We start from the raw sequence: 16,155 nt of genomic DNA, 5'->3' as shown, positions 1-16,155 counted from the left end.
ATGAGGAAGGGGAAAAACAAACGCTGCCTAGGGGATTCCTCCTCCAACTCTGATTCTTACAAACGTCAAAGGAGCAAGGAAGTGACTTCGGAGTTTTGACAGATTAGAGATGATATGGATGTGGATTTGCAAGTGACTATTCTAGAGTCGGTGAAGAGGATCTCAATGGGTGAGGGCACTGAACCAGATCAGGCCCCAAATCAGATATGACAATGGTAGCTTGGAATTGTAGGGGCTTGAATGATCCACACTCCCTTGCAATTCTGTATCTAGTGTGGCTCTATAAATCAAAATTACCTATGTTTATGTTTATTTCGGAAACAAAAACGGCTGATGTTAGTGCAGCTACTAAGTTATCTAGTTTAGGAGCTACTTCCGTTTTTAGTTGGGATGCGGAAGGAAGTAGCGGGGGTCTTTTAGTTGTAGCTTGGACTAATGATGTAGTAGAATGTTTGTACTCGACTAAGAACTTCATATTTTGTAAAATCTCGGAAAGTAATGGAAATGCTAAGTATGTAATGTTCTTTTACGGCGAGCCTCAAGTAGAAAATAGGGCAATTGTTTGGGAACAACTTCATTGGTTCTTGGAAGAATACAAGAATGTTTTGGTTATGGGGGATTTTAACCAAGTTGAAAGTGGAAGTGATAAGGTAGGTGGTAGTACTTCGATTAGAGGGATAGATGCATTCCTAGATTGGAGGTTTAGTAGCAATGTAACTAAAGTTCCGTTCTCGGGCCCGAGGTTTACATGGAGTAACAAACGGGAACAAAATGGTTTGATTTTGGAAAGGTTTGACCGAGCCTATATTACGGAAGAATGGTTCTACCATTCACCGGAGGGAAGAATTTTTCATGAGCCTATAATATGTTCGGATCATGCAGCTATTACCTACATTGCTCAACCTAATGCTACGAAGTTAAATAGGCCTTATCAAATTGATAATTGGTGCCTTAAGTTTCCGGAAGTTAGGGATTTGGTGGTTAATGCTTGGAAGATAGAAGCTCAAGGGTCGTGTATGTTTCAGCTCTCTAAAAGGTTAAAGCTCTTACGAACTAAAATTTAATATTGGTGTCTGGATAACAGGAAAATTTGGGGTATTAATTGGAGAAGGCTAACTAAAGATCTCAATAATTCAGGGATGGGTGTGACTTCAGTTCAAGGCGGAGAGAATTATATACACCATATTAATAGCCGTATTCCAGAATGTCAGTTAAATTTCGAATATTGGAGACAGAGAATGAGATCTAAATGGATCAAGATGGGAGATTGTCCTACTTCAATGATGTACAGACGTGTGAAACAAAGGCAACTCCACAGAGAAATCCTCACATTGAGAAACGAAGAGGATATTTGGGTGGAGAGACAGCATGAGGTAGAAGAGGTAATATTAAAATCAATTAAGGAGGTTTATAATCCTAACATCCTCAATAATCATGAGGAAGATATTGATTTGCTGCTTCGACAATTGGATATCCCGATGATCTCTTTAGAAGATAGAGGATAGCTTGATAGGCCGTTCACAAGTGAGGAAATTAGGAAGGTTATATTCGGGATGCATAGGTCGAAATCGCCAGGGCCAGATGGTTTTACAGCTAATTTTTTCCACATTTACTGGAAGGAGGTAGGGCAACTAGTCATGGATAGTGTTCAACAATTTCTGAGAACAGGGGTTATGCTAAGGGAGTGGAATCAATCACTGTTAGTCTGTTAGTCTTACTCCCGAAGGTTAAAGTGTCAGAACTGGCAAATCAGTTTCGGCCTATCAGTTTGTGCAATACAGTGTACAAGTGTATTTCTAAATGTCTGGTAAATAGGCTCAAGACTATTTTACCAAGCATCATCACCAGCATGCTTTTATTACAGGAAGGTATATGGAAGATAACATTCTCTTAAGTGATGAGCTTATGCATCTTATAAATTCGAAGAAGGGCTCTAACTTCACAGGGGTGAAGATCGATATGTCAAAAGCTTATGACAGAGTGGACTGGCTTTTCCTACTAAAGGTATTACAGGCTTATGGCTTCTTGGAACACTGGATCAAGATGATCTCATAGTGTATCTCGACGGTTAGTTTTAAAACTATTATTAACAGGAAAGCTACTACGGCCTTTAACCCGCGCTGTGGTTTAAGGCAAGGGGACCCCTTATCGCCATATCTATTCATCTTTTGTATGGACATTCTTTCAAGAATGTTATCTCTGGCGGAAGACATAAAACAATTCAAAGGGTTAAGGGTGTCAAGGCGCTCACCTACTATTTCCCATCTCTTCTTTGCGGATGATGCTACGTTGTTCTTCAAAGAAACTGAAGACTCTTGTCGGTGCATTAATGACATCCTTCAGAGATTTGGTAAGGCTTCTGGTAAGCAATTAAATCTACAAAAATCATTCGTGAAGTTTTCTCCGAGGTTGGATGAGAGAACGAAAGTGGTCTTGAAAGGTATCCTTTTGATGACGGAGACTAATAATATGGGAACTCATTTGGGGGCTCCAATTGACATACAAGGACGGAAAAGAGACTCTTTTCAATATTTGGTGGACAAAGTCTCAGAGAAAATTCTATCTTGGGCCTCTCTTAATCTCTCTCAGGCTGCAAAACTGATTCTCATCAACATTGTTTTGGTAAGCATTTCAGCTCATGTAATGAAATGTCTTAAGCTGCCTCAGAGTATAGCAAACAAGATTGATTCGCTAATCACAAGATTTTGGTGGTCAAACAATGGAAATAAAGGAATGCACTGGGTCAGTAGGGAGGTTACTCAGCTCCCAAAGAGCATGGGAGGTTTAGGCATTAGAGGAACGACCTTCTTAAGTGATGCTGTAGACACCCATTTGTGTCTCCAAAACCAAACCCAGTGATGAATACCTTTCACGTCGAACCATAATCGAATGAGGTGAAAGTGGTTGAAAGTCAAGTGTTGCAGTTTAGTTTTATTAAAATTCTCTTCTCTCTGTTTTTGAAAATAACTCTATTTGTTTGAAAATAGCCAAACCAGTTTAGTTTGGTCCATAATTAAGGTCCAATAATAGTGTAGTTGGATGGGGCTCGAAAAGACCTTACCAACGATATATTATAAGCCCAATTCCGATGAATATTGAGGAAGTTATGGCCAAAATACTAAACTGCGCCCGGTTAATTATTTACATACGGCCCAATGATCTAGAAGAGGGCCCAATGTTAATTATTATTCCTAAAATCATTAGGATTAATTATAATTTTCTGGAAGTTTCTAGAAAGTTCTTTTTAATTCTAATATTATTAGATTTAATAATTATTTGTTTTAAATAGACTTTTATTTGGAGTAAAACATTATTTTATTATCTTAAAAAATACGTATTTTATCTTCTGTACGGATTCCGTAGATCAAGTTGATTAAAGATCGGATTCTGTGTGAAGAAAACGCGCTAATACAGGTTGTCGCCAAACGACAAGTCTGTCGCCACGCGACAGACCCTGTCGCCTCGCGACAGACATTGTCGCGTCGCGACAAAGTCGATTCCTGGCGACAGCGTGTAGTTTTATTCCTTATCAAATTCTGTATTTTTCCGGACTATTTTCATTATAAATAGGGTCCCGAACTTCTGTTTTCATATCATCAACTCTCATCATTAATTCTCTCTATGCTCTCTCTAGGCAATATAGCTTAATTCTTATTCTTTCTCTCTCTTTCTAAACCAACCTTTTTACAAACAATATTCCGCATTCACAAGATCTTGAAACACCTAGCCAAGTTCGAAGTTGCCTTCGCCCTAGACGTGAAAGGTTGATAATTTCTGAGGGTTTGGTCCAAAACTAGTCAAAACTTTATTTAATTTGATTTCAGTTTAATTCTTTAATTATTGTTTATTATTTTCATTGAAGTTTACTAACTTGTGTATTTTGTTATTAGAAAGAGGTACGAGGCTTCAAAGTATGTAATCTTATTACTCTCTTTCAATGTAGAAAGCATGCTTATTATTGTTTTATATTCCTAGTATCATGTTAGGATGCTTTTAATGCTTTCTAGTATCATGTTAGGATGTTATTTTATGCTTTCTAGAATCATGTTTAGGATGCCTTTACCCTTTTCTAATATCATGTTAGTACCATGTTAGGTTTAAAGCTTTGATCTTTATTGTTTAGTGACATGCTAGGATTTGTTATTAATCTTGTTAGTATCATGCCTAGGATCTTGCTATTATATTTAAGCTTTATTATATCATGCTATTATCATCATCGTTGTTATTGTTTATTGGTTATTATGCTTATGTTGCTTGATATATTTTATATTGTTATTGCTTGATCACACCTTTTATGATTGTTAAAGGGAATTTGTACTTGAAATCACGCTTAATAAGATAATTAATAATTTGGTTTAGGCTAATGTGATTTTAACTCAAGTGATCGCCAATAATAGATTTATTTGTGCATTAATATTCAACCAACATAGATTAAACAGGGTAGGATTAATATAATGTTTGTATGTTATTCGAAAAGCGCACATGAATACGAGCAGAACAAAGTAGAGGCCTATTTTATAGGGCGGGTCCTTTCTTTTGTAGATTAGATTCGTACCCTCATCCCCGAACCCTGTTTGGCTCAAGACCTTATGGAGTTGATGGTCCTTTTGGATTGTCTTTTGGGTTTACAAGTTCCTAAAACTTGTTGGCGACTCTTTTGCTCTCTTTTCTTTCCCTTTGGAACGCCACCATACTTTAGTGTATGATCACAGTGGGGTTCAAGTTTGGGATCATAATGCTTGAAATATTCCCTACAGTTTTTGGCGACTCCACTGGGGAGGATTTCTATTTATATTCCTGAAATTTATTTTGGCAATTATTTAGAATGAGCGGATGAGACTCGAAAAATTCTAAGTATTTCATGTGCGTGATTTGATTAACATTATTGTCATATGCATTAAAAGGTTCTCATGGGAGAGCCCCATGAGTCAATACCTAGGAATTTTACATGTAGGAAATTTGAGAAATATCTTTCATGACTAGAATTGAAAAGATGATGCGAAATCTGGAAAATTCTAAGAACACAGAAACTTGCCAAGGCATTTAGGAACTAGCGTCTAGAAAACAGGGCTTGTCGCCCGTAAAAAGTTTCTGTCGCCTGGCGACAGTTCTGTCGCTTGGTGACAGAAGATTTTTTGCGGCGACAGTCCCTGTAGTCTGGCGCCAAGTTCTTCCAATACCGAGCCAGGGGTCTGCCTTCTTGCTTTGACCATTTCTAGCATTGTTGGCTTGATTTTACTTATTGATTGAGTCCTTTTCTCACTTTTCTGAACCCATATGTGTTCTACATATGGATATAACCCTCTGGGGGTTCCTGCTTCACCTGCCCAATGGAATAATCCACTATCATATGCAAAGTTCAAATTTGGGTACGTGCAAAGTTTGTGAATCCACCAAACCATGGAGTCGAGTTCGATTTCATCACGAACTCGCGGAATCCTGTCCATTCGCTCCAACCCTCACGGTAGGCTTGTGTGCAATGCATATGGATTCATAACCATGGACCTTTTTGACTTAGCCCATATCCTTGAACTTTAGAGAACTCGAGCCATGGTTAGGTTGCAAACTCATTGCATCATATTGTGACTATGTGAACTACTTGTGCATCCTTGTTTGTACATACTATATATGTGTTAACCGTTTATTTGACTTGTGTTCAAAACTAAATAAATTGACTAATAACTAAAAGGACTTTGTCTAATTAATTAATTTTGAATTAATTAAAGGCTAATAAATTAATCAATTTGACTTAGTACGACCCTAGGCATGTCCACTTAGAGTAAAATTACTGGAAACAGTCCAGATCGATGTTCCAGCAATGGCACAGAAATTTGGACTGTGGCGCTGCAGTTTAGTTCCTGTCGCCTGGCGACAATTTTGTCGTCTGGCGACAGGCTTTAAACAGTGGCGACAGTCCAGTTTTCTTGCTCGAGTCATCACGACGAGTCTAACTAACAGTCTACTAATCTGTTTATCAATTTATTAATGGTTCAAACCATGTTTAAGCCTTTAATTGAGTCTAGGCACATAAAGTCCAATGGTCATACACTAAGAGTCAAAGTAAGTCACTCACACACACACATAAAGCACACACATAACATGATTGTCACATTATGACCATGTCTAGAGAGTCTTGTATGCGTGTTTTCCGTCATTTTTTTTAAGGGGGGTAAGTCGGATATTAATCCTCCAATTAAAACTTCATTAAATTTTCCCTTAAAATGTATACCCCATTTTGCCTTGTCCTTTTTTAATTTTTAAACCATAAAATCAAGTCAAGTCAATTAGAGTCGAGTATTAAAACAAATATGGTTTAACTTACAGCGCGTGGACAAGAAAGGAAGGGCGTTTAATCAAGGACAACACTTTTGTTCAAGTCTTACTTTTTGACAAACCAATCGGTAGGAAAAGGAAAGCTAAGAAGGCAATGGCTAGTCAAGAAGAACTTAATGAGGTCAAGGGACAGGTAGCCAACTTGGCTGAGACATTACAAAACTTATCTCTGCAAATAAGCGACCCTGCAAGACAAAAACAAATGGACCTAATCCAGGAAAGCTTGGGCAAGCTGTCCAACGACTTTAGATTCCAAGGGATTAGCTCACAAGGGGTCTTGGTGGATAAGGACCTTCTCCCACGGAAGTTCAATCCCAATGACATCCCTAAATTTAAGGCTATGGATAACCCTTATTTTCATTTAAGAGCTTTTGAAACTATAATGAATATTAAGGGAATAGATAAGAAAGCATTCCATTCTGTATTTTCTTTGTCTTTAGAAGCTGTATGTCAACAGTGGTACTTTTCACTTGATAAAGAAAAGACCTCTAGTTGGGAGTCTATTGTAAGTGCTTTCATTGAAAGGTATAAATGCAATATACAAATTGAAACTGATCATAGGGAGCTAGAAATTCTAAAGCAAAAAGAAAATGAAGGTTTCACTTCCTTCTTTAATAAATGGAGGGAAACCACTGCAAAAATGGTTGAAGTACCTAGTGAAAAAGAATCTGTCAGGATGCTCATTAAGAACCTCTAAGAAAAATATTCTAAACATCTTAGGTACCAAAGCAATCTAAATACCTTTAAAGCCGTCTATGATATTGGTATTAATATTGAAGATGACCTCGCTAAACAAAAAGCTGCTAATAATAACTCAAATAGTGGCTGGAAAAATAAGAAGAACGACAATCCTTCTTCATCTAAATCCACCCACGCAAACAATGTTAGCACCTTTAATCTAAATGAAGTTCTAGCAATGAATAACAATCAGGGACAAAAGAAACCATTTAGGAAGAACTATACTCCTATTGGTATGAGTTATGACACCGCATTTGACCGCTTACATGCAAAAGGTCTTATAACTCCCATTGGACCATTTGGGGACCCACCTGTCGAAAGGAGAACAGCTAGCTGGAACCCAAATGCACATTGTAAATATCACCAAGGCAGGGGCCATCCTACGGAAAATTGTTGGAGGTTAAAGGAATCCATTCAAGACTTGATCGATAGTAACAAGCTCCCATTGCCCCCTGCAAGCAAGAAGCCAAGCATCAACACCGCACCGCTGTCGGATTCCTTGGCTATTTCTGACGAATACAATCAAGTGGACCCATCTAGCCTCATAGAGCCTATCGAGACCATTGAAGAAGAGATCTTCGAAGATGCTCTCGAATCTCATGACCAAGAACCTGCGACTAAGCAAGAGGTTTATGCGTTGACATTAATATTGTCAGACATGTACAAGTTGTTATCCCAAACTTATGAGGCTTTAAGAGAGAAAAATGAGTTACTCAAGAATAGGCCTCCACCCAAGGAAAAGAAACCCTTTTCTCTCCAAGTGATTGACACTCCCAGGAAAAATAATAAAGGTTATACTCCAATTGGGACGTCGTACGCTAATATGTTCAAAATGCTCTCCGAGAATGGTAAAATTCAACCTCTCGAACCGAGACCATTTGAGTCACTAAAAAGGATGGACAAATACTATTGTTCATACCATCAATCAGGGGGACATACAATAGAGAACTGCTTCAAGTTCAAAGACTTGGTTCAACGTTTGATTGATGAAAAGAAACTGGTTCAACTCCCACAAGATGCTACAATCAATGGAGTATGGGACAGTGATGATGAGGATGTTTACCTTAAAGATATTGAAGAGACTCCCTTATCAACAATATACCCAGTAAGTGACATTTGGGACAAGGAAGATTCGCCAATAGATGTCCTCACCAGGTCCGGAAGGATACAACCTCCCATTTCAACACAACCTATACCTACTATCCAGCAAATTCCCGTGCCTATCATAGAAGACAACGATGTTGTCAAACAACTAAAAAAGACTAAGGTTGAAATGAACGTATGGAAGCTCTTAGCCACATCCCGAGAGCATAGAGTTCCAGTCATGGATGCCTTGGCTAAAGTAGGCATAGATTCAGACACTACTCCTGAGGGACTTGCTAACTTCCTCGCAAGTGATCTTCCAAGTCCAATCAACTTGGTCACCTTTTCGGATAAGGATTTACCACCGGAAGGTGACAAACACAATAAAGCTCTAAACCTCACAGTGATATGCAAAAGGATGAACGTTCCTGTGACTCTTGTGGATAATGGTTCAGCAATTAATGTTTGCCCACTTAGAACCGCAAGAATGTTAGGAATAAGAGATGAGGATTTATCCCCATCAACTCAAGGAATAAGAGCTTATGACAACTCACGCCGTCAAGCATTAAGAACAATCACCATGAACATAACGGCGGGTGCAATTGAACATGCCACCACATTCCAAGTAGTGGATATCAAGGCATCTTTTAACTTGCTATTGGGACGCCCTTGGCTTCATGATCTAAAGGTCGTCCCTTCATCCCTTTATCAACAAGTGAAAGCCATAGTTGGAGGAATTCCAATTACCATCGATGCTTCATCCATGAGAATCAAAACAGTGGAAAATCCACTAATTAATGTGGAGCATGATGAAAATGATGAGGATTTGTGGGGCTTTAGCGAAGAGGTCTCCTTAATAGAGGAAGATGAAAGGACCCCTCTTCATTACGACCTCCACTCAAATATGACAACTAACGCTATCCTAAGAAAACAAGGACACTTTCCTGGAATGACTCTAGGAAAGAAAAAAGGAATAGCTAAACATATGGGATTACCTGGCCTCCCTAAATTGGATACTTTCGGACTTGGTTTTGAACCAACTCACGAAGACCTTAAGCGGGCCCAGGAAAAATCAAGAGCGCGGAGGAATGCTCGTGCACAAAAGAGGGAAATACCCATGGATCAATATCCTCTCACCTTAAATGGACAATTTATAAGAGAGGGAGAGGATTATCCTTGTCATGAATTTCCTGAACCTTTCGTTGTAAATGGCATAAGACAACCTGGGTTCGAGATCTTTTTGGATTGTTACTTCCTAGACGAGATCCCAGCTCCAATTTATAAGGAGAAAGCACCTCCTTGCTTTGACTTTAATGTCATGGGACTCCTCTTTGGAAGAGAAAAGAATGAGCCAAGATACGCGGAAGATGATTCTTCGCTCATTCAAACGGTCCTCCAAAGTGAAAGCTTTGATCCCTCGAAATTCATCACTCCAATAGAAGATCAAGAGCGTGGATGGCGCAAAACGGTGAAGATAACCACTACAAATGGAAGGAAAATTTCAGTAACTACAGGACAAGGGCCAATGTTCGAAGAATCGTCTGAGTCAGAGTCTGAGTTAGAGTCTTCCCCTATCGAGTCTTCCAAACCTTTAGTTATAGCACCCTCACCTTCTATTTCTACTCCTAGGATAGTTAACAATCAAGTCCCAACGGACATTTCTTTATTTGATGTAATGATTTCAGAATTCAATAATATGTCTTCTTCCCAGTATTCCTCTTGTTTTTCCTTATCTAAAGATGACGAGCATTGCTTAACTAATGATGAAAATGACAAAGAAATAATTAAAGCAATGGAAACACTTGAAAACAAGACACCAATAATTGAGGATACAGAAACGGTTGATATCTCAAAAGATCCAACCATTAAAAGAGAAGTTAAAATCGGACTAACGCTAAGTAAGGATGAAAGAACCGATTTAATTAATCTACTTAAAGAATTTATTGATGTATTCGCCTAGTCATACGAAGATATGCCAGGAATTAATAGAGAGATAGCTCAACACACAATACCATTAATTCCAAGAATGAAACCTGTAAAACAAAAGTTACGTCGAATGAAACCCGACGTAGCTCTTAAAATAAAAGAAGAAGTGCAAAAACAAATAACTGCAGGTTTTATTAGGGTATCTAAATACCCCGAATGGGTCGCCAATGTCGTCCCGGTTCCGAAAAAAGATGGTAGAGTTCGAATGTGTATCGTTTATCGAGATCTAAATAAGGCAAGTCCAAAGGACGACTTCCCTTTACCACACATCGATATTTTGGTAGATAATACAGCAAATCATGCGCTTCTCTCGTTTATGGATGGGTACGCGGGATACAATCAAATCCTCATGGCTGAAGAAGACATGGAAAAAACAACATTCATAACACCTTGGGGTACTTACTGCTACACGGTAATGCCATTCGGGTTGAAAAACGCGGGTGCTACTTACCAACGAGCAGCGACTGCCCTACTCCATGACATGATGCATAAAGAAGTGGAGGTTTATGTGGATGACATGATCGTAAAGTCAAAAGACCGCCCAGGACACCTAATAGCCTTAAAAAAGTTCTTTGAAAGGCTAAGAAAATATAACATGAGGTTAAACCCCTCCAAATGTGCTTTTGGAGTTACCTTAGGAAAACTCTTGGAATATGTCATAAGCTCTAGAGGAATAGAGATAGACCCCACCAAAATCAAAGCAATCATGTCCATGCCACCACCCAAAACCGAAAAGCAAATTCGAGGATTCATTGGCCGGTTGCAGTACATAAGTAGGTTCATATCCAAGCTAACCACAATATGCGAACCAATATTCAAAAAGCTTAAGAAGAATGTACCGATTATATGGGACGATGAGTGCCAAAAAGACTTTGAAAAGATCAAAGCCTATCTCTCGAATCCTCCCGTATTAGCTCCAGCACTCCCTAGAATACCCCTAAGGTTATACTTAACCGTCACCAAAGAAACAATGGGAGCCATGCTTGCACAAGAGGTAGAAAATAAAGAAAATGCTATTTACTACCTAAGTAAGAAAATGCTCGAGTATGAAACACGCTATACACCATTGGAAAAGTTGTGCCTCGCATTGGTGTGGGCCACGACTAAGTTAAGACATTACATGCTTGTACATACCGTTTACGTAGTCTCACGGACGGACCCTCTTAAATACCTATTCGAAAGATCTACACTTAACGGGCGTATCTCAAGGTGGATAGTGAATTTGGCCCAATTTGATATAAGGTTCATGCCTCAAAAAGCAATCAAAGGGTCAGTGGTCTCGGATTTTCTAGCAGATTTCCCAATAGAAGATTCGACACCCTTGGAAGAGAATGAATTCCCAGATGAAAGTTTAATGATGACAGAGGATGATACATGGAATTTATATTTTGATGGAGCCTCAAACCAAAAGGGATGCGGCGTAGGAGTCTTACTAGTATCACCTAAAGAGGAGCATGTTCCTATATCCATTAAGTTAGATTTCGACGTCACCAACAACGCGGCCGAATATGAAGCATGCGTGGTAGGCCTCGAAACTGCTTTAGCCTTAGGAGTAAAGAAACTCCGGATATTTGGAGATTCTTCATTAATCATTAATCAAATCTCCAAAGAGATGGAAGGTTAGGAGTGAAAGCTTAGCTCCCTACCAAACATATTTGGAAACCCTCACTGATCAGTTGGAAAAGGTAGAATACACTTATCTACCTAGAGAGGAAAACCAATTCGCCGATGCCTTGGCAAGACTAGCCTCAATGGTTAGGATTCCTAAGGAAATTGAGCAAATGCCTTTAACCATAGAAAAAAGGCATAAGCCAGCATACATTCAAGCTATAGAAGACGATGAAGTGATTCAAGAAGAAGAACATGAAGAAGAACCATGGTTCACAGATATACTAAATTATGTCACCAAAGGAGAATATCCTCCTCATGCTGACAAAAGAGCGAAAAGAGCACTAAGACTTTTAGCTTCCCAGTTTGTACTCATAGGAAATGAACTACACAAAAGGGTACCTCAAGGTCGAGCTTTATTATGTGTAGGCAAAAAAGATGCTTAAAGAGCTATAAGAGTAGTCCACAAAGGGATATGTGGAACACATGTCAACGGCAAAATGCTAGTCCAAAAGATAATGCGAGAAGGGTATTATTGGACTACCATGAATAAGGATTGTCATCAATATGTAAAAAGATGTCCCAAATGCCAAATTTATGCAAATTTGCAACATATCCCACCATCTCTCCTCTACACCTACACTTCACCATGGCCTTTCTCTACATGGGGAATAGACATAATTGGAAAAACCACACCTCCCGGAACAGGAGGTCATGAATACATCTTAGTCGCAATAGATTACTTCACAAAGTGGGTAAAAGCACAATCATATGCTAAACTCACCGCCAAACATGTAGCACTCTTTATCGAAAGAAACATAATTTGTCGATACGGAGTCCCACATGAAATGATAAGTGACAATGGAACTCACTTTCAAGCCGAATGTGAAGAATTGCTACAAAAGTATGGTATTCAACATCATCATTCTTCTCCTTATAGACCTCAAGCAAATGGAGCAGTTAAGGCCGCTAATAAAAATTTAAAGACAATTATTGAAAAAATGACCGAAAATTATAAGGATTGGCCTGACAAACTTCACTTCGCACTATGGGGTTATCGCACGTCGATCCGAACATCAACTGGAAATACGCCATTCAACCTAGTATATGAAATGGATGCCGTACAACCTGTAGAGTTAGAAATACCTTCTCTACGAATTGCGTTAGAGAGTAAAATTGATGAAGTTGAATGGACTAGAGCACGGTATGAAGAGTTAATTCTACTCGATGAAAAACGACTAGAGGCTCTACATCACACCCAATGCTATCAAACCCGCATGGCTAGACATTTCAATAAGAAGGTCAAGATTAGAAATATCAAGGTTGGGGACTCGGTATTGAAAGCATTAAGGAAAAATGTTTTGGACCCAAGAGGCAAATTTAGGCCTAATTGGTCCGGACCATATATTGTCAAAACAATCCTGTCAGGAGGCGCGGCTAAGTTAACTGACATGGATGGTAACGGATTTTCAAACATGACAAATCTTGACCAACTTAAGAAATACTACCCATAAGTACTTGAGTAAAACTCTCAAAAGAGCTACGTTTGGCCTGATTCCTTACACAAAGGATACGTAGGCAACCCTGACGGGTGCGGCCACTTTAATTTTCCAACTTTCTGTAACCCAGAGATAAAAAAAATATATATATGTCTGCAAAATTTCAAGACTGGCGCCAGAAGATAGCCTCTGTCGCCAGACGACAGTTTTGTCGCCAGGCGACAGCGCCAATTCGACAGCGACAATGAATCGGATAACAGCGCCAAGTTTCTGCGAGTATCTGGGCAAATTTCGTATATTCTGGAAATTTATTCGACTTCCTTACTCGAATTAATTCTCCGAAAAATAAATATTGTAATTGTTTTCATTGCTTTAATTGAAAAGTTAATTAAAAGCTGAATTAATTAATAAAGAAATTACATTATTGATGAAATGAAAGCTGAAAAATTAACTAAAACAAATTAACTTTGTCTAATAAATCAAAATAAAAGTAGTGCTCTAATCTTTTTTCTCTTTCTTGATTCTCTTCCAATTTTTGTCCTCATTCTCTTCCTCCTCTTGATCCATAACCTTTGCTAGGAGACATCCATTAGAAGATCTACACTCTATTTTAGTATAGATAGTTTCCCCTTCCGCTAAAACCCCATGTTTCTTCTCTACCCAAGCTTTCTTTTCCGTAGAATCAATTTTCCTTTTTCCTTTGTCTTTCTTAAAACTTTTCTTCTTTGGCATAATAGAATTTTTGAATTCACTCCTTTCCCCTAGGCGTTCCTTAGCAGGGACCTTTTTGTCACCTAGACGATTCTTCACATCGGTCTTCTCAACTTTGACTTGGGATTTCTGAGATTTTCCATCAAGCCATTGTTTCACTTAGTTTGACAAACAAGGTGGATCCCTATGGGTAATCACCTCCCATAAGGGCCTACCACTCCAATATTTGTCAAAGCGCTCAATCTCTTGTGACACAGGAAATTCATAAGGACGGCGGAGATCTCCTGTAGGGATGGTTTGTGCAAGACCATATTGTCTCCTAACTCTACAAGGAAAATAAAAGGTCAATTTTGATAAGCTCGGGAGACGACAGTATGCTTGGCTATTACAACCAACCATCGTCTCAATCCTCTACCAAGGGATGACCCAGTTTATGGTAAAATCACCAGCAGCAAGCACCTTGCTCCATTCACGGCGACCTATCTTCAAAAATCGTTTCTTTCGCCGGACTATGCAATTTGGAACGTATGTGTGTATATCGTCAGGAGGATTAATAAATTTTAACCTCTCCATGAGCCATATCTGTAAAATATACATTTGATTAGTATTACAGTGTAAAAATATTTTTAGTTCTTTGTAATTAAGAATAGTATTATTTTATACCTGTAATAAAATTGGAGAACCTCGAAAGGGTGCTCTTGGATTCTTTCTCAATGCATCTAACCACAGCATGGTCTCTCCAACAATTAGCGGCATTGGATTTCTCCCGGATTCAACTTGTTCTATAACAGATATAATTATTGCTTGGCCTTCATTATCTTTACCACTAACTAAAAGGAGTTGGCTAAACATGCAAAAGAGGAAAGCTCTTCTCTTATGGACACGAAATTCAGGATTGGGATTGTCATAAAAATAATGTGCAAATTCTGTCAAATCAACTACATTGCCATGCACTATATTCTTTAAAGCCATACCCCTTAGATCAAAGAAGCGTTCAAAATCTTTATAATAATATTCACTTACTCTAGGCATTACCGCAAGTTCTGTGGAATAATAGCCTATAATGGCTCCAAATTCTTCCGGTAAAGGGCATATTTCATCATGGAAAAATCTAAAACAGTGAGTATTAATGTCCCAATAGTCTATGGCGGAGTAAATAAAGTCCATGTCAAGACTCACCCCCTTTATTCCAAACATACCCCCCATACGGAAAGCATCTAATGCTTTTTTCTCTTTAGAAGTTAAAAGACGACACCATTCATTCATGTATCCACAAAAGGTTCTTTTAGCTAAAGGCATGATTACTAGCTAATTAATTAATTAATAAACTGGTTAAATTATGCAGAAGACGAAGGATTCGGGTGCTATTTATAAGCCTTTTTTCACGGAAGAATTCAATTCCTGTAAGAAATAGGAAAAGTGAATCTGTCGCGTGGCGACAAAGGCTGTCGCGCGGCGACAGACCTTGTCGCGTGGCGACAGGTTTAATTACGTGGCGCCAGTATTTTTCTTCGCAGCGACACCTATTACGCGTTGGAAACCGTGTTTTTACTTGCTCGAATTCGACTTTGACTTGACTTATTATTTTCCCCTTTTCTATCCATACACTTTTCTTACCATTATTATCATTATTATTATTATTATTATTATTATTATTATTATTATTATATTTTATTAAGCTTAATTAATTTTAGGCTTATTTTTGGTAATTATACTTTTGTTCCTTCATTTTTTCATTTCTTTTTTTGGGGGAGAGAGTCGGTACCCTCCACTAATATTAAAAATGACGGAAAATTTTGCGCAAAAATTACACTTTCTCACACACTCACATGCACAATAAAAATTAATAAATAAAAACAAGAGATAAAATGTTAATAAATAATAAGTGCATATATATACAGAGTATCTAATACATAAGTCATGTAAATAAAATAGACAAAGTCCTACAAAAGTCAAAATAAGTAAAACACAGGTACAACTACGGTGCCGGAGGTCGCAAGTCGTGAGGGACACCAAATGTATCAAAGAAAGTCCTACTCCGTGGAGTATGTCCATCACCGTCCCCTGAGCCACCAGGCGGCGCAAACTGCAACTCAGGTCCAGGCCACCTAACCTCACCCTGGTACCCGACAGAAAGAGGCTGGGGCTGCAAAGGCTGCTGCGACGACAAGCCAAACTCGTACGTCCCACCACCCAT

At 38.6% G+C, this 16,155-nt stretch overlaps 1 protein-coding gene across 1 annotated transcript; it reads left to right on the top strand.

The window, feature by feature from the left end:
* The first annotated feature begins 212 nt into the window (after positions 1–212).
* On the top strand, positions 213–2,055 carry LOC145577081 (uncharacterized). The gene is made up of 3 exons (XM_081634759.1): positions 213–1,036; positions 1,085–1,382; positions 1,816–2,055. The coding sequence occupies exons 1-3, from the start codon at positions 213–215 to the stop codon at positions 2,053–2,055; spliced, it is 1,362 nt and encodes a 453-aa protein (XP_081490885.1).
* Positions 2,056–16,155: the final 14,100 nt, after the last annotated feature.

This window comes from Chenopodium album, chromosome 13, assembly GCF_948465745.1.
Source record: "Chenopodium album chromosome 13, dcCheAlbu1.1, whole genome shotgun sequence".
Taxonomy (NCBI): Eukaryota; Viridiplantae; Streptophyta; class Magnoliopsida; order Caryophyllales; family Amaranthaceae; genus Chenopodium; species Chenopodium album.
Note: the sequence above shows the minus strand (reverse complement) of the source record. Positions and strands in the feature narration are given on the sequence as shown.

What these genes read in the sequence shown, in the direction of transcription:
- LOC145577081 (XM_081634759.1), top strand. Translation starts at nt 213, where the DNA reads ATGGTAGCTTGGAATTGTAGGGGCTTGAATGATCCACACTCCCTTGCA. An exon ending in ATGTTTCAGCTCTCTAAAAG is followed by an intron (nt 1,037 to 1,084) that starts GTTAAAGCTCTT and finishes TCTGGATAACAG; the next exon opens with GAAAATTTGGGGTATTAATT. An exon ending in GACAGCATGAGGTAGAAGAG is followed by an intron (nt 1,383 to 1,815) that starts GTAATATTAAAA and finishes TCTGGTAAATAG; the next exon opens with GCTCAAGACTATTTTACCAA.